The following is a 26,963-nucleotide window of genomic DNA, read 5'->3' as shown; positions in this document are numbered from 1 at the left end:
TCAAGAATGTAGAGTTACAATGTAAACTCAAAAAACGAATTTTTATTATAAGGTCCATTTTTGCATGATTCAAAAACAATTTTATTATTTGGATAATTGTTGTAGCTCAATTTTCATGAATTCCATTCCATGTTTATATTCCAATAGAAATGGATGTTTTGTAAAATGAATACTAATATTGATTCATAGTATTTGATAGAAAATTAACATAGTTTTACTTCCTAATATCTAAAATGGTTTTCTATTTTTCACAAGCACAGATATCATCATTATAATCCTTATTTGAAGGATTAACAATAAATACATACATATATTTAAAATAAGTATTTTTCTTCTTTTTAGTTTACTGCATTCCAATTTTGAATTCCAACTACTCCCAAAAAATTATTTTGTAACACTTTCACTACCCTCGATAATGGTAGTATTGAATATAGCACGACACAATCGTACAATGCCATGTGAAAAACGTCCATAGCATTTGGGTTTATCCTTCCAGGCAATACACACATAATAGAATGGTACACCGGCAAGGGTTATGGCCAAACCCATCAGGAGATTCATTGGCTGTGTAAAACTGGGCATCAACACCAAAACAATACAGCATATGATGAAAATAATCGGCAGAGCTGTATGTACTCGAATCGGACGTGGTATATCGGGTCTGAAAAAAAGGTAAGCAAAAAATTAATATGAGAAAATAAGGAACGAAAAATAAGGAAAAAATTTTGCACTGGCCTAATTAGATAGGGACCATTAGGTCTCCTTATAGATGATTATAAAGTTTTATCATAAAAAACCGACCTGTTAGTTTTTATACAAGACCAAGAAGTATTCTCATAGAATACTAGGAAGACTTCTCTTTGAAGATCAACAGAACATCAGGACTTCTGATAGAAGACCATTAGATATTTTGTTAGAAGAAAAATAGGTCTTTTGATAGCAGTAAATTGTGCCTTCCTCTACAAGAAGACAACTAGGTCCTTTCCTAGAATACAACTAGCTCTTCTTCTAGAAGGCAATTAGCCCATCTTCTAGAAGGCAACTAGTTTCTCTCCTAGAAGACTACTAGGTATTCTCCTAAAACACCATTAGGCCTTTTTATGTCTTTTGTCTTTTGATGGTGCCTTGAAAAAGTCTTTAAAAAATCCACGCCTTTTGATGGTGCCTTGAAAAAGTCTTTAAAAAATCCACGCCTTTTGATGGTGCCTTGAAAAAGTCTTTAAAAAATCCACGCCTTTTGATGGTGCCTTGAAAAAGTCTTTAAAAAATCCACGCCTTTTGATGGTGCCTTGAAAAATTCTCTAAAAAATCCACGCCTTTTGATGGTGCCTTGAAAAAGTCTTTAAAAAATCCACGCCTTTTGATGGTGCCTTGAAAAAGTCTTTAAAAAATCCACGCCTTTTTCATTGTTGGTCCTTTGAAAAAGTCTTTAAAAAATCCACGCCTTTTTCATTGTTGGTCCTTTGAAAAAGTCTTTAAAAAATCCACGCCTTTTTCATTGTTGGTCCTTTGAAAAAGTCTTTAAAAAATCCACGCCTTTTTCATAGTTGGTCCTTTGAAAAAGTCTTTAAAAAATCCACGCCTTTTTCATTGTTGGTCCTTTGAAAAAGTCTTTAAAAAATCCACGCCTTTTTCATTGTTGGTCCTTTGAAAAAGTCTTTAAAAAATCCACGCCTTTGGCTTTGAAAGTCCTTTGAAAAATGTCTTTAAAAAATCTACGCCTTTGGCTTTGAAAGTCCTTTGAAAAATATCTTTACAAATTTAACGCCTTTGGCTTTGAAAGTCCTTTGAAAAATGTCTTAAAAAATCTACCCCTTTGGCTTTGAAAGTCCTTTGAAAAATGTCTTTAAAAAATCCACGCCTTTTGTTTTGTTGTTCCTTTGAAAAATGACTTTAAAAAATCCACGCCTAACGCATTGATAGTCCTCGTAAAAATTTATTTAAAAAATCCACGCCTAAGGCATTTATTGTAATCGTAAAAAATTATTTAAAAAGTCCACGCCTCAGGCATTGATAGTCGCTGTAAAAATTTGTTTAAAAAAGCACGCCTATTGTTTCGATAGTTCTGATAGCTGACCTCTTACTATTAAAAATGACACCTTAACCATTCCACATAAAATTCTAATGAACCGCAAATTGATCTTAAAATTTAAAACTAATTTATTAAAATTTATCGCCATCTCAAAGTATTTAATCAAAAAATAAAAATTCATTTCCTGATCTATTCGACTTACCTCGTCTTCCTTAGCCACAACATGCCAGCTATACTGGCGACCACAGATAACCACAATACCGAACTAAAGTAATTGATTAAGGCATAGACATCGGCTGTCAGCAGCATCAGCAATGACATCAGACACTATAAATTACAATTAGAAATTTTTAATACTGGAGTGAAAAAAAAAAATAAAATTTCAATATTATTTACTTACAGAAAATATCAAAGAAGGGATGGGCGTCTGTTGCTTGATATGGAATAGTTGAAAGAATTTTGGTAAATGACCCTCCTGAGCTCCGGTAGCAAAGAGTCGGGCCGATGTAAACAGGACACCATTGACACCTCCGAAGGTACTCAAGGCAACAAAAATGGGTACCATAAATGCCAACGAGCCAAACATTCGATTACCAAATGTTACCGCCACGGCTAGGGAGCTGAGCATCTCTGTTTTTGAGACCACAGCGAAATAGGCTAGATTTACCAGAACATAAATGCCGGTGACCAGAGGCATAGCAATCCAAATGGCACGGGGTAGATTTCTGAAAAGGAAGACAAAGAAGAAAAATGGATTAATAAGAAAAATATTAAAAAATCTGAAATCTTTTTGAAAGGATATTCAATCCAATAGGCGTGGATGTTTTAAAGAGAATTTCAAAGAACCAACAAGGAAAAAGGCGTGGATTTTTTAAAGAAATTTTTCAAAGGACCAACAATGAAAAGGGCGTGGATTTTTTAAAGAAATTTTTTAAAGGACCAACAATGAAATAGTCGTGAATTTTTTAAAGAAATTTTTAAGGGACCAACATTAAAAAATGCGTGGATTTTTTAAAGAAATTTTTCAAAGGACCAACAATGAAAAGGGCGTGGATTTTTTAAAGAAATTTTTTAAAGGACCAACAATGAAAAAGGCGTGAATTTTTTAAAGAAATTTTTTAAGGGACCAACATTAAAAAATGCGTGGATTTTTTAAACAAATTTTTCAAAGGACCAACAATGAAAAGGGTGTGGATTTTTTAAAGGACCAACAATGAAAAAGGCGTGAATTTTTTAAAGAAATTTTTTAAGGGACCAACATTAAAAAATGCGTGGATTTTTTAAAGAAATTTTTCAAAGGACCAACAAGGAAAAAGGCGTGGATTTTTTAAAGAAATTTTTCAAAGGACCAACAATGAAGAAGGCGTGGATTTTTTAAAGAAATTTTTCAAATGACCAACAAAGCCAAAGCGAGGACTTTTTAAAGAAATTTTTCAAATGACCAACAAAGCCAAAGCGAGGATTTTTTAAAGAAATTTTTCAACGGACCAACAAAGCAAAAGGCGTGGATTTTTTAAAGAAATTTTTAAAAGGACCAACAAAGCAAAAGGCGTGGATTTTTTAAAGAAAATTTTCAAAGGACCAACAATGAAAAAGGCGTGGATTTTTTAAAGAAAATTTTCAAAGGACCAACAATGAAAAAGGCGTGGATTTTTTAAAGAAATTTTTCAAAGGACCAACAATGAAAAAGGCGTGGATTTTTTAAAGAAATTTTTCAAAGGACCAACAATGAAGAAGGCGTGGATTTTTTAAAGAAATTTTTCAAATGACCAACAAAGCCAAAGCGAGGACTTTTTAAAGAAATTTTTCAAATGACCAACAAAGCCAAAGCGAGGATTTTTTAAAGAAATTTTTCATTTTGCATTTTTTAAATAAATTTTTCAAAGGACCAACAAAGCCAAAGCGTGCATTTTTTAAATAAATTTTTCAAAGGACCAACAAAGAAAATTTTCAAGATTTTTTTAAGGACCAACAAAGAAAATTTTCAAGATTTTTTTTAAGGACGAACAAAGCAAAAGGCGTGGATTTTTTAAAGAAAAATTTTAAGAAATTTTTTTAAGGACCAACAAAGCAAAAGGCGTGGATTTTTTAAAGAAAGTTTTCAAGAAATTTTTTTAAGGACCAACAAAGCAAAATGCGTGGATTTTTTAACGAAAATTTTCAAGAATTTTTTAAGGACCAACAAAGCAAAATGCGTGGATTTTTTAAAGAAAATTTTCAAGAAGTTTTTAAGGACCAACAAAGCAAAATGCGTGGATTTTTTAAAGAAAAATTTTCAAGAAATTTTTTAAAGGACCCACAAAGCAAAAGGCGTGGATTTTTTAAAGAACATTTCAAAGGACCTTGAGATTATTTTAATATCATCAGTGTGCACCATTCCCCTTGGAGTAAACGCATGTGCGTCAGAGCGTCCTTACACACACATAAACATTCAATTCAAACTACATCAACCCTAAACTGCAATTACAACAACAAAGAAGAAACCCCAGTTAACGAAGTTCATTCATTTACAAGGATATTCGATAGCGCCTTCATTAAAGCAACAACTTGTTGAATGTAACACGTTTCAACATCGTTATCTTCTTCTTCTTTTTTGCTTTATCATCAGCTTTTAGATATACAACTGGGAATCCTTTGTAGTACTAATGTCCTCGTCCTGCTAAATGTAGATGACTTGTAAGTTTTGTTGCTTCGGAGTTTGATTTTTAGCTTAAGGAAACCACTTAAGCGAAACGGCATCACACACAATGAGATGATGCAGAAGAAGAAGAAGAGAAACAAATAACTTAAATGGGTCACATTAAGGATTGCAGGGTGAGGAGGAAGGGTAGAAAGCAACAAGTCCTTTTGCAAACTATTCAAGAATCACTAAAAGTATCCTTTCCCCCTATCTGCTGTGGGGAATGTTGGAAGCTTTTAAAGATATTGGTTTAAATGTCAGAGATTAAATGCCAGAGATAGAGAGGGAGGAGGCAGTGGGAGAGGGTAGGAAGATAGTGTGGGAGTTATGCTAATAACTTACTTGTATGGATCCTGTAATTCTTCGGTAACAAAATTCAAATAATTCCAACCACCAAAGGCAAATAATCCCGAATAGAAGGCAAAGCCAATATTCTCAACGCCATAATTGCCCTCCCACATATTTTCGAAATTCTCCATTTGTCCAGTGGCCATTTGATAAACACCAGCCAGAATGATTAATGCCAATGCTAAGAGCTTGCCAGCAGTAAAAATATCTTGAACTTTCATGGCCCATTTCACGGAGAGACAATTGATGGCTGTGAGGAGACCTGGAAAGAGAAAAAATAAATTAATAACAAACTTTTGAGAGTATTTAGGCTCCAATAGATGTGTTGATTTTTAATAATATTTTTATTGTGTGTCTGTCTAATAGAGGTATGGATTTTTAATAATATTTTTATTGTGGATCTCTGGGGGTGGGGATTTTAAAAAGATGTTTTTATTAAGGGTCTGTTGGAGGTGGGGATTTTAAAAAATATTTTTTTTTGAGGGTCTATAGAAATGGGGATAATATTAATAATATTTTAATAATATTTTTATTGAGCCATTTTACTTACACAAACACACAGCACCCAATAGTTTTACGGCATTTTCCGGCGGTTCACAATCCTCAAAAAATGGTTTGGCTGCATATTGGGCAAAAGTCAATGCCACAATTGTCTGAAAGACACCAAGAAAAACAAGAAATTGATTTCAAAATGAAATGTTTACAATCTGTTTAATTAAATTTTATTAGAAAATAATTTAATTCATATTTGTCTTCATAGTGCCCAGCATAGCATCGTAGTTGATTGAATGGAACTATGACAACAAAATCATGAAGGAGAGGCGATTGACATATCCCAGCAAACGCTGTGATATGTTTTACAAAATAAGAAGGAAGAAAAACAGAAGATCACATAAAGCAGGTCTTCTACAGCTAGAAGACCTACTAAGGGTCTACAACATACAGAAGATCTTCTAAATAAAAAATCTTCTCCTAAAATTGTATCTTGAAATGAAAATGTTTTCTGGTATATTCCAAGTCAGATTTTTTACTTTTGCTTTCATTCACTCTCTTTTTTTAATAAAAAACGAAGGTTGTCATCCATTCGCTTTTGTTTTTTCCACTTTGTAAATTAATAAAAAAAATAAAAACAAATGTGAACAACAAACATTACAACCTTCCTCAAGAACAACAACAACAACTTCGAATTAATTTATTCCATGACTGGGTGACAACGCATGCAACAGATGTCGCAATTTTTATGTTGTCACATAAATCTCGAAGTGATCGATTGATTTATGGAGGTCTGAGGGTTATTTTTTATGGAGGTCTCAGGGTCTTGTAAGAGGCGTGAATTTTTAAAAATATTTTTTATGGAGGTCTGAGGGTCTTGTAAGAGGCGTGGATTTTTAAAAATATTTTTTATGGAGGTCTGAGGGTCTTGTAAGAGGCGTGGATTTACAAAAATATTTTTATGGAGGTCTGAAGGGTATTTTAAGAGGCGTGGATTTTTAAAAATATTTTTTTATGGAGGTCTGAGGGTCTTGTAAGAGGCGTGGATTTTTAAAAATATTTTTTATGGAGGTCTGAGGGTCTTGTAAGAGGCGTGGATTTTTAAAAATATTTTTTATGGAGGTCTGAGGGTCTTGTAAGAGGCGTGGATTTTTAAAAATATTTTTTATGGAGGTCTGAGGGTCTTGTAAGAGGCGTGGATTTTTAAAAATATTTTTTATGGAGGTCTGAGGGTCTTGTAAGAGGCGTGGATTTTTAAAAATATTTTTTATGGAGGTCTGAGGGTCTTGTAAGAGGCGTGGATTTTTTAAAAATATTTTTTATGGAGGTCTGAGGGTCTTGTAAGAGGCGTGGATTTTTAAAAATATTTTTTATGGAGGTCTGAGGGTCTTGTAAGAGGCGTGGATTTTTAAAAATATTTTTTATGGAGGTCTGAATGGTCTTGTAAGAGGCGTGGATTTTTAAAAATATTTTTTATGGAGGTCTGAGGGTCTTGTAAGAGGCGTGGATTTTTAAAAATATTTTTTATGGAGGTCTGAGGGTCTTGTAAGAGGCGTGGATTTTTAAAAATATTTTTTATGGAGGTCCTTAGGCCTGAATTTTTTTAAAAATATTTTTTATGGAGTTTTTAAAAATAAGAGGCCTGGATTTATAAAAATATTTTTTATGGAGGTCTGAGGGTCTTGTAAGAGGCGTGGATTTTTAAAAATATTTTTATCAACCCCTAAGAGGCGCGGATTTTTAAAAATATTTTTTATGGAGGCGTGGATTTTTTAAAAATATTTTTTATGGAATATCCTTAGGCCTGAATTTTTTTAAAAATATTTTTTATGGAGGTCTGAGGGTCTTGTAAGAGGCGTGGATTTTTAAAAATATTTTTTATGGAGGTCTGAGGGTCTTGTAAGAGGCGTTTAAAAATATTTTTTTGTAAGGCGTGGATTTTTAAAAATATTTTTTATCCACCACTAAGAGGCGTGGATTTTTAAAAATATTTTTTATGGAGGTCTGAGGGTCTTGTAATAGGCGTGGATATTGAAAAATATTTTTTATGGTGGTCTGAGGGTCTTGTAAGAGGCGTGGATTTTTAAACATATTTTTTATGGTGGTCTGTGGGTCTTGTAAGAGGCGTGGATTTTTAAAAATATTTTTTATGGAGGTCTGAGGGTCTTGTAAGAGGCGTGAATTTTTAAAAATATTTTTTTATGGAGGTCTCAGGGTCTTGGCGTGGATTTTTAAAAATATTTTTTATGGAGGCTCCAATAGAGGCGTGGATTTTTAAAAATATTTTTTAAGTTTAAAATATTTTTATTGAGGTTCCAATAGAGCCGTGGATTTTAAAAATATTTTTATTGAGGCTCCAATAGAGGCGTGGATTTTTAAAAATATTTTTTTATGGAGGCTCCAATTGGGGCGTGGATTTTTAAAAATATTTTTTTTATGGAGGCTCCAATAGGGGCGTGGATTTTTAAAAATATTTTTTTTATGGAGGCTCCAATAGGGGCGTGGATTTTTAAAAATATTTTTTTTATGGAAACTCCAATAGGGGCGTGGATTTTTAAAAATATTTTTTTTATGGAAACTCCAATAGGGGCGTGGATTTTTAAAAATATTTTTTTTATGGAAACTCCAATAGGGGCGTGGATTTTTAAAAATATTTTTCATGGAGGCTCCAATAGAGGCGTGAGGGTCTATTAAAGGCGTGTATTTTAAATTTTGTTTTTGTAATTTCTAGAATATTTATACTCAACTTTTGTTGTTGTTGTTCAATACAATCGGAAGTAGCAGTTGTTATTGTTTTAGGCGAAAATTGACTAATTGATCAATTAAATTAATTTCAATTAATAATTGAATGAAAGAGATATGAACTACTTCTAAATTTTTCTTTGAGTTTGAGGAAATTTGTGAGTAATATTTCATCATATCTAATGGGGTTTTTTATTTAATTTTTGTGTTGGTCACACTATTGACAATTTTAAAAGCGTTCAAGCACAGGGGGATTTTCCGTTTTCAAATTTAATATATTGTAATTAACCGGTTATCTATTGATTTCTGAAAAAAAAATTCTTGTATAACATAAATATCTGCAAAATTTTCACAAGTGGTTAATTTCAAGTTATATTGGAATTTTGGTAAACTACCCAACGCATAATTGTCTGTCTATCTGTCATTTCAAAAATAATATTTGTATTTCCCCTTACATATTTAATCCATGTTCAAATTTTCATATCGTTTTTTTTTTAAGTTTAATGTCAATGCCCCAGCATTTTGTCTCGCTTGTGGTGTTTACGCATAAAGTGTAAGCATTTTTTTCTGGGTCACGAAATAAATCGAAATACGAAAATTATAAAAAAAATATTTTTCAATTTGTACATTTTGGGGTATTTAGCCATCCCGAAATTTACTTTGACTTTTTTCGAATATTATTTTCCACCAAGATTTTCTCTTTATTGCTAGGCCATAATAAATGCATCAGAATGCATCAGTCAATATCGCCCTCCGCTTCAGTAATCATTTAACCTTTAAATTATTTGTTTATTCATTATTGAAAGGCATTAAAATGTTTTGCTATTTTCTCCGACACACGCCAAGATAAACACGACTTGACGTCGAGAATTTTTATGAACTTAGCCAATAAATTTTCTCATCAAATTTGGTTATTATGTTTTGGTGACGAAGCAAGATTTTCGATTAAGGTGTAATGTAATTTTTTTCGTATCAAAAAATGCAACAACATGATGAAAGGAAATAATAGACCCTCAATAAAAATATTTTTAAAAATCCACGCCTTGAATTATAGACCCTCAATAAAAATATTTTTAAAAATCCACGCCTTGAATTATAGACCCTCAATAAAAATATTTTTAAAAATCCACGCCTTGAATTATAGACCCTCAATAAAAATATTTTTAAAAATCCACGCCTTGAATTATAGACCCTCAATAAAAATATTTTTAAAAATCCACGCCTTGAATAAGCCCTCAATAAAAAATAATTTTAAAAATCCACGCCTTGAATAATAGACCCTCAATAAAAATATTTGTGAAAATTCACGCCTTGAATAATTGACTCTCAAAAAAATATTTTTAAAAAAATCCACGCCTTGAATAACCCCTCAATAAAAATATTTTTAAAAAATCCACGACTTGAATAACCCCTCAATAAAAATATTTTTAAAAAATCCACGCCTTGAATAACCCCTCCTTAAAGAAATTTAAAAAAAATGCACGCCATGAATAACCCCTCAATAAAAATATTTTTAAAAAACCCACGCCTTGAATAACCCCTCAATAAAAATATTTTTATTGAGGTCAAACTCGTGGTCAACATTTTTTTTTTTTTTTGATTTAATTAGAATCTACACTAATTCAAGAATGTCTCTACAAAATTTCAAGTGAAAATCTCAAGAACTCTTGAAGATATAGCCGATTTATTGTGTTAGCATCAAGTCACGGCTAAAGGGCTTCTCAAACTTTAAACGCGTTTTTCTCTTTTGCGAATGGCGGGCACGATAACTCAAAAACTAATAACCCAATCGATTCCAAATTTTTACACGTTTCTCTGTGAATGTATAGCTATCGTATGAACTAGGATAAAGACAATCGGTGAAGATCTTCCTTATTTTTTAACTTGGTTTTTGGTAAAAAATCGGCGATTTTCCAAAAATATTTTTTCAAAGGTCCGCCATTTTGTTAATTTTAGAGCGAAGTCAATAATCCTAGTTCATACGAGAGCCAGACATGTACTATTTCTAACACCTTTAGAATTTTCGGATTCCGATGTTCCAGTGAGGAGTTGCCAGTCGTCAAAAATAAGGACGAAAATATACATGGGAGATATATCTAAATCTGAATCGATTTTTCCCAATTTCAATAGGGTTCGTCCTTGGTCCAAATAAATGAGCTAGGCCAAATTTTATTCAATTCGAATCAAAAATGCGACCTGTACTTTGTTTACAGGCAGACGGACGGACATACATGCATAAATCGATTTAAAAAGTTATTCTATGCATATTCTCAAAAGGAGTCATGTGTCTATCTCGTTTCCTTTTGCCTGTTACAAACATATGCACAAAGACATAATACCCTGTACCACAGTTTGGTGAAGGATATAAATACTTACTCCGTATATTTGAAGACACCCGTTGGTGCTATAAAAATACCCGAACCGATAATGGTACCAACAATTATAGCTACACCATTTATCAGGGTCAGTTTGCGTTTAAGTACAATTTTATCACCCTCTCCTCCTCCGCCATTAGTCTGTGACAAAGGTTGGTCTTCACCGATACCGCTGCCATTTTTTTCCTGTGATTTTTGACGAATTGGTAACTCTACGAGATCGGTGGTTACACCGTTGCCATAACGTTCCGTCATTGTTAGTTTGGGGTTTCTTGTATTTTTTTTATTTATTTTTAATTCTTTATTTTTTAATTTTAATTATTTTAAACACCAATTAGTTAAACAGCAAAAAACACTTTAGAATTATTTGTCTTTTTTATTTGAACATAGTTTTTAATTTATTTTTTTTTTCGTTCTGTAAATAAATTGTATTTTGTTAAAATTATTTACACAAGTCGAGACCAATATCTTCCGAACGTTCCGTTCTCCACATCCACTGGCGAATAGCTTCAAAATACAACTGAAATTTTGTTTGGGACCAACATTTTTAACATTAACAACAGAGCAGCAATTCTCAATTTTTTTACAAAAATTACAAAAAAAAAATCATTCACCAGTGTTGGCACTGTAAATATTTGGGTGAGCACGAATCAGGGATGGAAATGTGTGAATTTTAATTTTTACAACACTTTCTGGCACTGAAGTTGGAAAACTGGGCTATAACTGGAAGTTGCTGCTATAATATGCAAAATATCGAAAAAGGGGAGCGAAATATTTATAGGGGATATATGTCAACACATGGACCCTCCAAAAAACCCGGTATGCAATAACCCCTCAAAATGGCAAAGATGGGGCGGAACCAATGTATGGAAACTATGCCAACACATGGACCTATATTGAAGTATTTCTTTAACTACTTGTTTTTATCCTTCAAGAGCCCTGAATACCTTCAAGAGCCCTGAATACTTCAGTGTGAATATTTGACAAAAATCTTCTAAATACTAAAAATCGGACTATGTTAACAAATTGCCTGCACATATTTTTTTACCCTCAAACAATACGGAATGTCAATTTGCAGCCACTTGGGATGAAAAAGTTGGCCAAAACCTTCAAAACGCCGAACAAAAATATTCTGCTCAAGAAGATATTCTTTATGGGGTCTCCCATAAATGATACGAGGTGTTTCAAAAGATACACATCCGATATACTTTATGTAAAATTCCAATCTACCCTGATACTGCATATTTTATGTGTTTTTTGAAAATGTACCAATTGCCGTAATTTGCCATCACTGACACACACCCCTATTTCCTTTTTGTTAATAATTAACAGTGATGTGAAATTGTTTAGGTACAGAATCGTAAAATACGATTGGACCTCCATTATTCTACTATCGGATAACAAGAGTAATTCGAATAACAGAAAATCGGTTATTTGTGATACCCTACACAATTAACATTAAACTTCTACGGAGCTAATTCCCGTGTCAGGACAAAATTTCGCAACTATTATATTCGAATACAGTGCTAGAATCTACTATTAATTGAAATTAGTTTCGATTTTCCCCTTAAAAAGTTAGACACCACTTTTTGTGTACGGAAAAATGCCAATATATTTGTCTCTCTAAACCTAGGTCCATTCGACGCACTAATAATTGACCTACAATTTAAAAAAGAGCCAAGCTTATTCATTACGCATTTCTCCTTCAGCGTGTAGAATTTCGGGGCGTCGGATCGTAATTGGAGTCTCAATAGTAATACGGTGTTTACATCAGAAATTTTTACCGGGATAACCTAATTTATGAGGATTTATTTGGCATATATTCAAAGGAATTGACAATAAACCCACTGGGTTTACCAAATCCGGTACAATATAATCGTACTTCAAAGTTGGGTCGTTCCGAAACGAATTATACCGCAAAAGTAACGATGGGAATTAGATGCGGTTCATTCGCCCTTCTAATTCCCGTGTCAGAACAAAATTTCGCAACATTTTCGATCTATAAATTAATCTCATATTAATCGAAATTAGTTTCGATTTTGATTCGTTGCGCATATCTCCAGCGTGTCGAATTTCGGGGCATTCGGATCGTAATTGGGATCTCAATAGGGACTAGAACATTAAAGTTGGGTCGTTCCAGAATGAATTAATCCGCAAAATGAACGATCGGAATTAGATGCGGTTTATTCGCCCTTCTACATCCGTTTTCTTTTGGTTCATTTTCATACCCCCACAATAGTCTGGAGGGTATATTAATTTTGTTTATCCGTTTGTACCTCATCGAAATAATCATTTCTGACCCCATTAAGTTGATCTTGATCTACAACTTCCATATATGGACAGCCCCAATTTTCGGTATTTTGGGGTTCTTGAGCGCGTTTTTCAACCGAATTCTCTGAAGTTTCTCCGTAAAAAATTATAAATATAGGCCCTCTTTTTCTGGTAGTCCCCATACAAAGTTTAGGAATGGTCGAACACATGTATCGGGATATTTTCAGCTAAACCCACACAGCCACATAATTGCGGTCTATATTTTAATTACAGGTTCCAGACAGGGTGGAGATTTATAGCTGAATCGGTTATAAATGAATTATTTTCTTCAAATTGTGAATTACTTAGCTCCACTTCCACGTTAAGGTTTATTACAGTCGGTACTCGATAATGTTAGAATGAATATAAAATACATGAGAAGCTGCAGAATGGACGGACACATATATCTGGACCGGTTCAGCTTAAGATTTATTATTATATTTCCAATTATGAATTTACTTAGCTCCACCTCCAGGTCAAGGCTTATTACTGTTTTACACGATAATGTCCAAAATAATATAAAGTACATGGGTCTATGTCTTTAAAGGAAACAATTACGTGTTAAAAGTTTTTGATCTGTCTGAACAGTTTAAAGTCTGCCTACAAGGGCACAATTATGAATGGCGAGTTGAAAAATGTAACAACTGGTGAGGATAACCATGCTCAATTCCACATACAAAATTCTTGTACAAATAATACCGAAAATAATTCGAAGGCAAATAGAAAATATTATGAGACATGAATAAGTTGGCTTCAGTCCAAATGGATGTTGTGTGGACGCAGGACAACACCCTACGGGTCATACGAGAACAGTGGTGGGCATAACCAAATTGACAGTAAGTGTAGGTGAGCGTAACTGAGAATTTATCATTAAAATGACTGACGAAAGGGAAAGCGTGGTTAACTATAGAAGCTCAGTTACGGTAACGCATATAGCTGAACATGACTATACTAGAACTTTCTATAGAATTATATATCTCTCTACATATTTATCTACTTCAAAAATGTTTTCACCAATGGAAAATAACCCACCGTTTCGCACAAACGCAGGAGTTAAGCAACGGTACCCTCTGTCAACCCTTACTGTCCACCGTTATTAATGTTGGAGCTATTCCGATAAAGGAACAATAGGAACTATGTACAGTTCTTTAAAGGTCGTTTACATTGAACCGGATTTGGTTAACCGAGTGGGTTTAAATTTTCAATTCCTTTGAATATATTCCAAATAAATCCTCATAAAGTAGGTTAACCCGCTAAAAAGTTCTAATGTAAATGCCGTATTAGTTCTCATTCCTTTATTCCCATATTCTTCCCTCGTTCTCGTTCTTTTTTCATGACCTAGCCAACGTAGTCGCTGCAGCTCGTCTGACTATGTATGAGAATATATGGTACAACTCATGGTTTATTCGACGGCGATATTCCCCGGCGACGCAGATCGGCCCATAGATCTTTCGGAGAATTTTTCTCTCAAAACACTCCAAGAGCTGTCTCATCTACCTGCGCAAGTATCCATGCGTTAGATCCATATAGCAGCACGGGTAGTATCAGCGTCTTGTAGAATATGAGTTTGGTCTGGCGAGAGGTGGCCTTGCTTTTGAGTTGCTTACTCAGGCCATAGTAGCATCTGTTGGCCAACACTATCCTTCTCCGAATTTCAAAACTGATGCCATTAGCTTTATTTATTGTGGTACCAAGGTATATAAAATCTTCGACTGCCTCGAAGCTGTAGTTCTCAAGTTCCACAGTTGGTCGGAGTATACTGGACGTCTTGCGTGTTGATACCATCAGCATGGTCTTCTCTCTATTTACTGTCAGACCCACTTTGCAGACTCCTTCTCAATTTGTTCAAAGGTTACTGTTAGCGCTCGCAATGTTCGACCCATTATATCGATGTCATCAGCGTAGGCGAGTAACATGTGTTTGGTGTCCACCTTTGCCTCTCGTATGACATTTTCGAGCAGGATGTTAGATAGGTCACACGACAAATTTTTAGCTCGTTCGGTATTAAAGGGCTCCGAGAGATACTTTCCGAAGTTAACTGCTATGTTGTGCCAGTTAAATTTATCCTGTATAGCCGTATTATTTTGCAGGAATGCCGAACGCAGACATGCCTTGAAACTCATCTGAACGGATAGGGCTGTCGAATGTGACTTTATAGTCGACGAATAGGTGGAATGTGTAGATGTGTTTTTCGTGGGTCTTTTCCAGGATTTGGCGCAGCGCGAACATCTGGTCAATAGTGGACTTCCCAGGCCTAAAGCCGCAGTGGTATGGCGCAATAATGTTTTTGACCATTGGTAGCCCATCGGCTCCTGCTGCTTTATTATTCTTCAGTCGATTGATTGCTATTCTGACCTCATCATGGCTAGATGGTAACACTCTATTTCGCCATCTCTTAGGGGTATCTTCTTCACCGCCACTATTTGATAGTACTATTTTCTCGATTTAGGTAGAAACTTTTCCTGGCTTAAATTCTGGATTACAATTACCTAAGGTGCATGTTTCACAAAATTTTTGAAATTGTCACAGGTACCATTTATGGTCCCGATAACGACGACGTTTATTATTGAGGAACTTTATATTTCCGGAGATTCAGCGTCTCAAAAATGTTTATAAATTGTTTCACTACCCTGGAAACGTTGAGATAGGGAGCTTAAATGACAATAAGCTAATTTGGGGTTTCTTACTATCCAAGGTCAAGGGACCGGCGAAATTGGCCATTATAAGCGATATGAGTCCTAAGCGAAAACCAGCGGATTAGAATGAAGTTTCGAATTGCGTACCCGAATTTTTTTCAACTGTCCATAGGAGAAGGGTTTAAAACCACTTCCAAAGCATGGCTATTTAGAAATTATTTTTAAAATTCTCAAAGAAAACATTTTCACCAGTCGAAAACGAATGAGGTTATCCCAGTTCATCTTACACAAAGACCATTATTACTTCTTCATCGATTTAATTTCTCTTAAATAAAAGTGGGTCCAACATGTATCATCTTTAAAACTACCCCCACCGTACCTAAATGTGTACTCCTCACTGTACATATCTAAAAAATACGTGCTCATTTTTATTGTTGTTGTCGGTCTTTCGTTCGTTCGTTTGTTTGAATTCAATTAGGAAAACAACGTTTATTTTGGTGTATTTTTTCGACATGTTGCCGATACAAGCAAGAACAATAGAGGGAGAGAGTTCACGGCATTGAATCCACCAACATTCTTTCCGTTCTCTCCTGAGTTTAATGTTGGTATTTTTTTAGTGCATTTGATGAAATTTTTATTCAAAATTACATCATACAAAATGAGAAGCAACCACCGAGAGTAGATGAAGAAGAATTCTGAAGAGCATGCGTGTGAATTATGAGCTTTCAGATTTACCCTCTCTCAATGAAGTCTTTACCGGCTTTGGCTAACAATTGCAGCACATGGTGGGTTATTACCATTAATAGTCATTGTTATTGTTGTTCGGTTAAAAGCACGTGTTGAGCTAGTAAATAATGTAGGGTCAAGTTTGCATCTTCGAAGAAAGTGGGGATTATATTTGGAAAATAAATGCTAAATGGAATTATATATGTTTCGTGGTAGGAAATTGACGAACCTGGATGACGTAGGGAATCAGATGGTTACGCCCTGTATTATAGCCGCCATGAAACGAGATATGAATTGGGGGGATAAAAGACCTCGTCCCAGATTCACTTCAGTAGATAAGCGAATTGCTGTAATCTGTATAAAAGCGAAGTTCTTCTACAACAATCTTATTTACGCCCATACTCCGACCGAAGACATAGATGAGCAGACCAAAGACATATTTTACGAGCGCCTAGAAACACCATATGACTGCTGCCATGGCCATGACATTGAAGCTAGTAGATTTTAATGCAAAATTCGAAAGGGAGAATGGGATCGATCCGAGGAGCGAATATCGATTCGGACCACTACCTTGTAACAGGTCTTAATATAGCAGCAAATGTGTTAACACAACAGATAACTGCTTGACGAAAGCACCCCTTGTCCCGAGAGAACTGCCCACTTCCTACAAACTGCAGCAAGAGCAACACTTGGGTACCAAGGACCACCATGAAGAAATCCGTAGTACGATCAGGAGTGTCATAATGCTACTGATATGAAAAAGACAGCATACGCTGCAGACAGCAACACGTAATGCGATAAAGAATTATCGGGAGAAAAAACGTGAGCGTGAACAAATCGGCATGTACAGGAGTCAGAATGAAGTCCGGAAATTTTACCAACGATGCAGGCCCATCCTCCTGTCGTTATGGAGAAGGAAACCTGGTGACAGACACAGACAGGGTGTTGAGAATCAGGAAGAAGCATTTTGCAAAGCTTCTGGTATCAAATAATGGCGGTGAAGAAGATACTCCGAACCCATAAGAGATGGCGGTTTAGATTGTATATCACCTAGCCAAAATGAAGTCAGAATAGCAATTAATCGGCTGAAGAATAATAAAGCAGCAGGTTCCGAAGGGTTACAAGCCGAACTATTTAAGACTGGTGGTCAGATGCTGGTAAGGAGTATGTACCAGCTAATTAGTACAATTTGGGTAGAGGAATGTATGTCTGTGTCCCGAGAGATACGACGATATATGTCAACTATAGAGGAATTAATCTCCTTCCCATCGCAAAGAGAGTGCTGTGTAAACCACCGAAGCTAATAGACAATGACATTATTGGTCAATGTGGCTTCCGACGTGGCAAATCCACCATAGACCAGATTTTCACACTGCGCCAAATCCTGAAAAAGACACACGAAAAATACATCGACAATCTCCACCTATACGTCGACTACAAACCTGCAATACGCTCAGATGTATTTAAAGCCATGTCTGTGTTCGGCATTCCTACAAAATTAATATGGCTATGCAGGATAAGTTTAACTGGCACTGGGTCAGCAATTAAAGTCAGGAAAGGACCTCTCGGAGCCCTTTAATACCGAACGAAACTTCAGAGAAGTTGACAGTTTGTCGTGTGACCTGTTTAACATCCTGCTGAAAAAGATCTTACGAGATGCAAATGTGAACAGAAATGACACTCTGTACCCCAAACAGAATATGTTATTCATCTACACCGACGTAATAGGTCGAACATTGTGAGCGGCAACTACCATCTTTGAACGAATTGCAAACGAGTCTGCAAAGTGGAACTGGCAGTAAATGTCGAGAAGACCAAGCTGATGGTATGAACGGGCAAGACGTCCAGAAGACTCGGACCAAGATCAATTGAAATATAACATCTCGGAACATGGTATTTGCAATTGGATGAGCTGCGCCCAAGACCGACGCGCCTGTAAATCTTTTTTAAGCTTGGCTTATGGAACAAATGTTCTGTCACAACCAAGCTAAGTAAAATAAGTAACAAAAAAACTGACCAATAATGATAATTTGTTACTAGAAAGATTCCCTAAGGTCGCCAGGTGTTTTTTGGTCGACTTCAACGATAGAGGCTGACCTTCTTAGGATAGTAGTTTGGCCTTCTTATAATAGAAGGCGGTTCTCCTAAGGATTGCACTCTGACCTTTAATGACTGTAGGGTTATTTATCTAAAGATAGACGTCTGGAATTTTTAAAATGCAATACTGGCTTAAGGATAGAAGACTGATTTTCTGAGGTTATAAGACTGGTCATGTAGCGATAAAAGTCTGGTCTTTATAGAATACGAGGCTGACCTTCAGAGGGTGAAAATTAGTTTTTGTTATCTAAGTCTGACCTCTTTAGGGTAAAAAGCTGAACTTATTATGAAAAAATATATATTCCATGATGACGCCTCAGGACGGCATTTTGGTAAAATTGAATGTTCTTCCATTGCATTGGACTTACTTCAGCGGACTACATTGGAGCAGCCTACCGCTGTATCAAGCTTTCTTTTCTGAAGTCACTACCGGCTAGTGACTTCAGAAACTTATTCCTGCTCCGGAAGGAGCTATTAAGAAAAAAACAAATGGAATGGGATCCCCATTGGTTTCAAAATCGAAGTCGGTCCAACAACACCTAGCGACGAACACAAAATTCTATTTAAATCGGTACTCCAAAACAGGAAATGTTCCCATTTTCAAAATGGTAGTACAGTTGGCAAAAAAAGTGAAGACAATTTGAAAATACCTCTACCTTAAGGTTATTGTTCTTAACAAACTACTTATCTTGCTTTTTGTTTTGGCGGGTAACATTTGAATGGCTTGGTCAGTAAACAACTGTCTACCAAAAAAAACAGAGACTTGTTTTGACGGAAATTTTTTTGTTTGCGTGTCGCATTATTTTTGGAAATCTTTCTTTTTCGTCTTCTTCATTATTTACACCGCCATACATCAGAACAGATTTGTACAAGAAAGCTTAATACAAATTTTAAAAACCATCAGGATGGAGGAGGGTATAATAATACATTAAGGTGGCTCACATTACTTAAATTAGAAATAGAGGACCGTTTAAAAAAAATAATCGCTTAAAAATCCACGCCTTGAGGATCATTCAAAAAATATTCCCTTAAAAAATCAACGACTTGAGGATCATTGAAAAAATATTTCCTTTAAAAAATTCACGCCTTGTGGAAAACATTAAAAAAAAACAGTAAAGAAAGTAGTAAAGTCGGACGGGCCGACTATATGATACCCTTCACCACTTTGGGTATATTCAACAGATGAAACCCAACAGACGTCGCATTTTTAAAGGACCAGCAAAATGAAATTGGATCCATAAATTGGATTCATCTGGTCAGATATAGAAGCTATATCTAAATCTGAACCGATTTCAGGAAACCTAACACATCATTCTAGACCTAACTCAGTACCCTATGCCGAATTTCGTGCAAATCGAAAGATATATAAAGACTTTGGTGCATCATTTACCTTACATTGGACGAAAATGTATATGGGAGCTATATCTAAATCTGAACCGATTTTCACGAAACTTAACACACATCCTAGACATAATTCATTACGCTGTTCCAAATTTCGTCCAAATCGAAAGATATATAGGGACTTGGGTGCACCATTTACCTTAAATCGGACGAAAATATATATGGGAGCTATATCTAAATCTGAACCGACTTTCACGAAACTTTGCACACATCATTCTAGGCCTAATTCATTAAGCTGTGCCAAATTTCGTGCAAATCGAAAGATATATAGGGAATTTGGCGCACCATTTACATTAAATCGGACGAAAATATATATGTGAGCTATATCTAAATCTGAACCGATTTTCAGGAAACTTAACACATATCATTCTAGTCCTAATTCATTACGCTGTGCCAAATTTCGTGCAAATCGATAGATATATAGGGACTTTGGTGCACCATTTACCTTAAATCGGACGAAAATATATATGGGAGCTATATCTAAATCTGAACCGATTTTTTCCCAATTTCAATAGTGTTCGTCCATGCGTAAATCGACTCAGAAAGTGATTCTATGCATATTCTCAAACGGAACCAAACAAACATATGCACAAAGACATAATACCCAGTACGACAGTGTGGTGAAGGGTATACATATGTTTTTTAAAAGGATTTTTCCTTCATTACAAATTCACAACTTCCATCCCTGATGTTTTGTCACACATTAGCTCTCTATCTCTCTTTTTCTCTCTGTTATTCTTTGCAATTAACCCTCTCTCAGTTGTATTTCGAAGAACGTGTTTTCTCTGAAGTTTACCACCAAATTTGATATCATCAGGTCAGACAGACCAACAATTTGTAGTTTTTTGTAATGTCAACGTTGTTGTTGTTATTAACCAAAAAAATGTAATTATCAATTGGATCAAATTTTCCACCAACAAAAAATTAACTATTTAATTACACTTTTATTGTCTTTATTTATCACATGTTATGTATTATGTTGTCGGATTGTTGGAGCCTTTGGTTATTGGAGTGGTTGGTGGTTCGCTTGGTGGTGGTTTTCAGTTACAAACAAGACGAAATTTGCACACACGTTGTTTGCCAAATACCGGCAACACGACGACGATGATACACTTTGCGTTACTCCGAATTCACGATATTAACAAAGAGACAGATACCGAGACACTGAGTGTGGCGTGTCGAGAGGCGGCGGCAGTCTGGTAGGCAGGCGAGCAGTTAGCGAGAATTCCAAGCATAATAACAAAAAAGCCCCAAGCACTCGTTTTGGCGTCAGAGAGAAACTACTATCGAATCTGGATAAGTGTAACGTCATGTCACGTAAAGTTCGAGATAAACGTGACATCATTGAAAAATCATTTAAGAATCCACGCCTTAGTCGGACCGGGTCATTGAAAATCATTTAAGAATCCACGCCTTAGTCGGACCGGGTCATTGAAAATCATTTAAGAATCCACGCCTTAGTCGGATCGGGTCATTGAAAATCATTTAAGAATCCACGCCTTAGTCGGATCGGGTCATTGAAAATCATTTAAGAATCCACGCCTTAGTCGGATCGGGTCATTGAAAATCATTTAAGAATCCACGCCTTAGTCGGATCGGGTCATTGAAAATCATTTAAGAATCCACGCCTTAGTCGGATCGGGTCATTGAAAATCATTTAAGAATCCACGCCTTAGTCGGATCGGGTCATTGAAAATCATTTAAGAATCCACGCCTTAGTCGGATCGGGTCATTGAAAATCATTTAAGAATACACGCCTTAGTCGGATCGGGTCATTGAAAATCATTTAAGAATCCACGCCTTAGTCGGACCGGGTCATTGAAAATCATTTAAGAATCCACGCCTTAGTCGGATCGGGTCATTGAAAATCATTTAAGAATCCACGCCTTAGTCGGATCGGGTCATTGAAAATCATTTAAGAATCCACGCCTTAGTCGGATCGGGTCATTGAAAATCATTTAAGAATCCACGCCTTAGTCGGATCGGGTCATTGAAAATAATTTAAGAATCCACGCCTTAGTCGGATCGGGTCATTGAAAATCATTTAAGAATCCACGCCTTAGTCGGATCGAGTCATTGAAAATAATTTAAGAATCCACGCCTTAGTCGGATCGGGTCATTGAAAATCATTTAAGAATCCACGCCTTAGTCGGATCGGGTCATTGAAAATCATTTAAGAATCCACGCCTTAGTCGGATCGGGTCATTGAAAATCATTTAAGAATCCACGCCTTAGTCGGATCGGGTCATTGAAAATCATTTAAGAATTCACGCCTTAGTCGGATCGGGTCATTGAAAATCATTTAAGAATCCACGCCTTAGTCGGATCGGGTCATTGAAAATCATTTAAGAATCCACGCCTTAGTCGGATCGGGTCATTGAAAATCATTTAAGAATCCACGCCTTAGTCGGATCGGGTCATTGAAAATCATTTAAGAATACACGCCTTAGTCGGATCGGGTCATTGAAAATCATTTAAGAATCCACGCCTTAGTCGGATCGGGTCATTGAAAATCATTTAAGAATCCACGCCTTAGTCGGATCGGGTCATTGAAAATCATTTAAGAATCCACGCCTTAGTCGGATCGGGTCATTGAAAATCATTTAAGAATCCACGCCTTAGTCGGATCGGGTCATTGAAAATCATTTAAGAATCCACGCCTTTATAATCGGGTCATTGAAAATCCTTTAAAAATCCACGCCTTAATAATCGGGTCATTGAAAATCCTTTAAAAATCCACGCCTTAAAAATCGGGTCATTGAAAATACTTTAAAAATTCACTCTTTGAGTATCAGGACATTGAATAACACGGCTGGAACATCAGGTTGTTGAAAATCATTTAAAAATCCCCGCCTTGGGGATCGGGTCATTGAAAATCATTTAAGAATTCACGCCTTAGTCGGATCGGGTCATTGAAAATCATTTAAGAATCCACGCCTTAGTCGGATCGGGTCATTGAAAATCATTTAAGAATCCACGCCTTAGTCGGATCGGGTCATTGAAAATCATTTAAGAATCCACGCCTTAGTCGGATCGGGTCATTGAAAATCATTTAAGAATACACGCCTTAGTCGGATCGGGTCATTGAAAATCATTTAAGAATCCACGCCTTAGTCGGATCGGGTCATTGAAAATCATTTAAGAATCCACGCCTTAGTCGGATCGGGTCATTGAAAATCATTTAAGAATCCACGCCTTAGTCGGATCGGGTCATTGAAAATCATTTAAGAATCCACGCCTTAGTCGGATCGGGTCATTGAAAATCATTTAAGAATCCACGCCTTTATAATCGGGTCATTGAAAATCCTTTAAAAATCCACGCCTTAATAATCGGGTCATTGAAAATCCTTTAAAAATCCACGCCTTAATAATCGGGTCATTGAAAATCCTTTAAAAATCCACGCCTTAATAATCGGGTCATTGAAAATACTTTAAAAATTCACTCTTTGAGTATCAGGACATTGAATAACACGGCTGGAACATCAGGTTGTTGAAAATCATTTAAAAATCCCCGCCTTGGGGATCGGGTCATTGAAAATCATTTAAGAATTCACGCCTTAGTCGGATCGGGTCATTGAAAATCATTTAAGAATCCACGCCTTAGTCGGATCGGGTCATTGAAAATCATTTAAGAATCCACGCCTTAGTCGGATCGGGTCATTGAAAATCATTTAAGAATCCACGCCTTAGTCGGATCGGGTCATTGAAAATCATTTAAGAATACACGCCTTAGTCGGATCGGGTCATTGAAAATCATTTAAGAATCCACGCCTTAGTCGGATCGGGTCATTGAAAATCATTTAAGAATCCACGCCTTAGTCGGATCGGGTCATTGAAAATCATTTAAAATTCCACGCCTTAGTCGGATCGGGTCATTGAAAATCATTTAAGAATCCACGCCTTTATAATCGGGTCATTGAAAATCCTTTAAAAATCCACGCCTTAATAATCGGGTCATTGAAAATCCTTTAAAAATCCACGCCTTAAAAATCGGGTCATTGAAAATACTTTAAAAATTCACTCTTTGAGTATCAGGACATTGAAGAACACGGCTGGAACATCAGGTTGTTGAAAATCATTTAAAAATCCCCGCCTTGGGGATCGGGTCATTGAAAATCATTTATATATCCACGCATTGGGGATCGGGTCATTGAAAATCATTTTAAAATCTACGCCTTGGGGATCGGGTCATTGAAAATCATTTAAAAATCCATGCCTTGGGGATCGGGTCATTGGAAATCATTAAAAAATCCACGGCTTAATAAAAAATCCACGTCTTGAGGATCGGATTATTGAACAATATTCCATGCCTTGATCGAATCATTAAGAAATATTAATTTTAAAATACCCTTCTCCTCCACGCCTCCAAATATTCATTTGAAAAATCCACGACTTGAGGATTATTGAAAAATACGGAATGTACCGTTATGAGGACTACGATAAAAAGTGGACCAAAATATCAAATTAGAGCTCATGTTGTTGGAGAACGGGACAAAAAATTCCGAATAATGCCTTCTAACGACGAATTTGTAAAGATTGCACATGTCAGAATTTGAATGATATCTGACAGGCATTCTACGGGTTAAAGGCTGACTTTTCTAGGATAGAAGACCGGCCTACATATGATAGAAGGCTGATCTCCTAAGAATTGAACACTGGCCTTTAAAATACAGAGGGTGGTTATCTAAAGATGGAAGTCTGGCATTTTTAGGATGTAAGGTTGTACAAAGGATGGAATGCTGACCTTCTGAGGATGGCTGGTCTTCTTTTAAGAGTAGTATTGGAGTTTTGGCCTTCTTAGAATAGCCTAACGTTCTAAAGATAAAGCACTGGCCTTCTAAGGATAGATGACTACCATTCTACGGGTTAGAGGCTGACCTTCTTAGGATAGAAGTCCGGCCTAATTATGATAGAAGACGGTTCTTCTAAGGATAGAACTCTGACCTTTTAGGGATGCAATGCTCTCTGACCCTTTAGATATAAAGGACTAACCTTTTACTGATAAATGGCTAGCATTCTACGGGTTAGAGGCTGACTTTCTTAGGATAGAAGTCCGTTCTTCTTATGATAGAAAGCTGTTCTCTGGATGGAGGGCTGGTTATTTAAAGATAGGCGTCTGGCATTTTTAGGCTGCAACTGTGATATGCTAGGTCCCATCGATTTGCACATTCAAAGGTAGCAGCATCTCCCCTGTCCATATGGTAAACATTCCTCGTATGAAAATTCTTTTGCGTTACGGACATACGTCAGAGGATCACTTTGGAACTGCATAGTTTGCCACAGACCGTCCTATGGCTGTATAGGTTTCTTTATCAAATCGAGTACTTTGTTCGTTCTCCTTACGTTATAGCAAATAGTATGGCGTTCGCGAACGACTAATATAGGCTATCAAGTGTTGGGCTCGTCGACCAGCACTTTCAAAGGTAACCGCATTTCCGTTGCCCATGTGGTAAACAATGTGACCGTTGACTTTTTGGCGGATGTTTTCATATTCCTCGAATGGAAAAATATATACGGTGTTGCGGATATACGTCTGGAGCCGCATAGTTTACCGCAGACCGACCTATCGCTGTATTGATCGGCAACAAGGTTTCTTCATTAGCTTCCAAAGTACATCCGACCTTATTGCAAATAGCTATGTCATGCGCGGAAGCCTTCTATAGGCTATCGAATGTAACCAATAGAACCTAGAGGTAATTAGTGGTCGGAATTATGATCCCATTTCATCTGCACATTCCAAGGTAGTCGCATCTCCGCAGTCCAAGTGGCAAAAAGTGTGCCATTGATGTCGTGTCGGATATTTTCATATTCTTCGTTTGGAAAAAATCTGCTGAGTGGCATACTTAGCAGACCACTCTGCAGCCGCATAGTTTACCACATAACGGCCTATCGATGCATAGCTGGTTGTCAATAAGGTTTCTTTATCAGATCGAGAACTTTTCTTCAAAAAAAACTGCTGCGTTCTGGACCATACTGGTTGCGGCCCTAGTTTACTAAAGATCTGCCTATCGTTGTATAGGTTGCCAACAAGATTTCTTTACCAGCTTCCTCAGTACTGCCGGCTAGTAACTTGAGAACCTGCTGCTGACCTTATCGCAAATAGCTTCGAAATTTACAAATGACTTCTATAGGCTATCGAATGTAACTTTTAGAACATTAAGGCAATTAGTGGGCGAAATTATGGACCCAGCGACCTGCTTTTTAAAGAGTTAGCCGCATATCCGCTGTGCATGTGGTAAACTGAGTGGCCGCTGACTTCGTGAGGGATATTTCCGCATTCCTCGCGTGGATAAACGCAGCTATGTGCATGAGATAGGCAAATTATAATTAATTCCATAACTCGAAGTCCGCATACATCGAATTTTCTAGGTGGTTCCAGTAATGGATTACTATCCAGTTTTCTTAAATAATAAAATAATATCCTGACAAACAATATAAAATCGCATAGACCCAAATATCTATACATATGTATGTCCTGACCGGTCGATTTTAGGAATTTAGAATGTCCTCCGAACTTCAACTCAAGCGAACTTAAGTTGTATGACTAAAAATCATTAACTGTGTTTTTATAATTATACGGAGTCCACTGTAAAAATACACACCCCCTCTTTTGATACGGCATGAGTAGTGATGGTTACCATCGCTACTGAATAGGTTAAGGTGAGAATAAAAATATTTAATGGCACATACATTGAGCGAGGAAAAATATACATTTGGATCCGCATGCATTCACATTTTTACTACTTTTATTTTCCTCATAAGGCGGTGATTTTGTTTCAAAATAATGCTGGCAACCCTTTTCATTGAGAGCAAATGGATTCCAGTGCCAAAAAACCGGCTGCCAACCGCCTATGTCAAAGCCATACAGAAAAGCCTGCTAGCCTGGCAAAAACCAAGTTAAAATATCAGTTGAGAAAGTTTTACAGAGATAAATTTAAAAAATAACAACAACATACATAATAATTATTGTAAATAAAATAATAATTATTATAAAAATTGGCTTTGTGGTTTCGGTCCTCAATCATGTTGGTCGGTCGCATCCATTCACATCCAGTGTTGCAAAAAACTCTTGAAAACATTTCGTTTTCACTCACTCACCACCTAGAAGAATCACGAATTTGAAT

The 26,963-nt window shown here is 36.1% G+C and overlaps 1 protein-coding gene across 1 annotated transcript; it reads right to left on the bottom strand.

The window, feature by feature from the left end:
* Positions 1-384: 384 nt before the first annotated feature.
* On the bottom strand, positions 385-10,924 carry LOC133336164 (large neutral amino acids transporter small subunit 2). Its single transcript, XM_061544460.1, has 6 exons — positions 10,733-10,924; positions 5,611-5,713; positions 5,055-5,322; positions 2,433-2,757; positions 2,235-2,359; positions 385-661 (listed from the first exon to the last, which is right to left on the bottom strand). Exons 1-6 carry the CDS (start codon positions 10,922-10,924, stop codon positions 385-387), a joined length of 1,290 nt encoding a protein of 429 aa, XP_061400444.1.
* Between the last annotated feature and the right edge of the window lie 16,039 nt (positions 10,925-26,963).

Source organism: Musca vetustissima, unplaced genomic scaffold, assembly GCF_032173495.1.
Source record: "Musca vetustissima isolate MV318-11 ecotype Yass unplaced genomic scaffold, APGP_CSIRO_Mvet_v1 utg22547, whole genome shotgun sequence".
NCBI classification, from domain to species: domain Eukaryota; kingdom Metazoa; phylum Arthropoda; class Insecta; order Diptera; family Muscidae; genus Musca; species Musca vetustissima.
The sequence above is the reverse complement of the archived record's forward strand: the minus strand, read 5'-3'. Positions and strand labels throughout refer to the sequence as shown.

Coding starts and splice junctions, on each gene's coding strand:
- LOC133336164 (XM_061544460.1), bottom strand. CDS start 10,924: ATGACGGAACGTTATGGCAACGGTGTAACCACCGATCTCGTAGAGTTA. Junction 2,758..5,054: donor GAATTACAGGATCCATACAA/GTAAGTTATTAG, acceptor CTTCCTTTTCAG/AAATCTACCCCGTGCCATTT. Junction 662..2,234: donor TTGTGGCTAAGGAAGACGAG/GTAAGTCGAATA, acceptor CCTTTTTTTCAG/ACCCGATATACCACGTCCGA.